The sequence below is a fragment of the Seriola lalandi genome, unplaced genomic scaffold, assembly GCF_002814215.2.
Source record: "Seriola lalandi dorsalis isolate HSWRI2012SDOR001 ecotype SW California unplaced genomic scaffold, Sedor1 jcf7180002051536, whole genome shotgun sequence".
Taxonomy (NCBI): Eukaryota; Metazoa; Chordata; class Actinopteri; order Carangiformes; family Carangidae; genus Seriola; species Seriola lalandi.
The window spans coordinates 1-924 of NW_019522089.1; the positions used below are offsets into that span (position 1 = coordinate 1).

General features: G+C 55.2%; 1 protein-coding gene across 1 annotated transcript in view; it reads left to right on the forward strand.

The window, feature by feature from the left end:
* Positions 1-188: 188 nt before the first annotated feature.
* Positions 189-924, forward strand: part of LOC111649641 (dual specificity protein phosphatase 19-like) — a gene marked incomplete at its 3' end in the record, with an annotated part of 1,360 nt that continues 624 nt past the window's right edge. Inside the window, exons 1-2 of the mRNA XM_023399374.2 lie at positions 189-544; positions 619-662. Coding sequence (XP_023255142.1) covers positions 322-544; positions 619-662 — 267 coding nt within the window. The remainder of the gene's footprint in view (positions 545-618; positions 663-924) is intronic.

Sequence of the window (924 nt, forward strand, 5' to 3'; positions counted from 1 at the left end):
CAGTCCAGTCCGGTTTAGTCCAGTCCAGTCCGGTCCAGTCCGGTCCAGTCCAGTCCGGTCTGGTCCAGTCTGGTGCAGTCCAGTCCAGTCCATTCCGGTCCAGTCCAGTCCGGTCCAGTCCAGTCCAGTCCAGTCTGGTGCAGTCCAGTCCGGTTCAGTCCAGTCCAGTTCGGTCCAGTCCGGTCCAGTCCAGTCCGGTCTGGTCCAGTTCAGTTCAGTTCCAGTACATTCCAGTCCAGTCCATTCCGGTCCAGTCCAGTCCAGTCCGGTTCAGTCCAGTCCAGTCCGGTCCAGTCCGGTCCAGTCCAGTCCGGTCTGGTCATGCAGTCCTTGACGGAGGAGATCCAGAGTTTCTCCCGGACGCGGCTGAGGAAGCAGTGCACCCGCGTGACGTCACTGAGCGGCCGCCGCATCATCGAGACCTGGAAGGGGTCAACCATCACCGTGGTGGAAGACCCCGCCCCCCCGGAGAAGATGCTCGGGTACGTCCCCGACACTTCCTGGGACCTGCAAGTCGGCGTCGTCAAGCCTTACCTGCTGCTGGGTGAGTGCACGTGCCTCCACCTGTAGCATGATAACGTAGCCAGGTAACCTCCCACATTCTCCTCCTGTCTGAAGAGACAGGTGACTGTAAACTCTTCATCAGAGCTGCAGGAGAGAGGGTTTTAAACACTGCACCTCGTGTGTGTTGGAAAGGTGTTTTCAAAGAGGCTCATTTGTGTCTGCGACTTAACCAACTAGTTAACCAACTAGTTAACCAACTAGTTATTGGACAGTGATATTCTGTAGATGTTTTCTCGTGACTAATTTACATGTTGGGCCTGAGCGAAGCGAGCAGCTGCTGTAGTCAGGGAGGGAAACGTGAAACATGAAAACGGTGTTAGTTAACTAACTAACTCACTAATTGTGTGTGTGTGTGTGTGT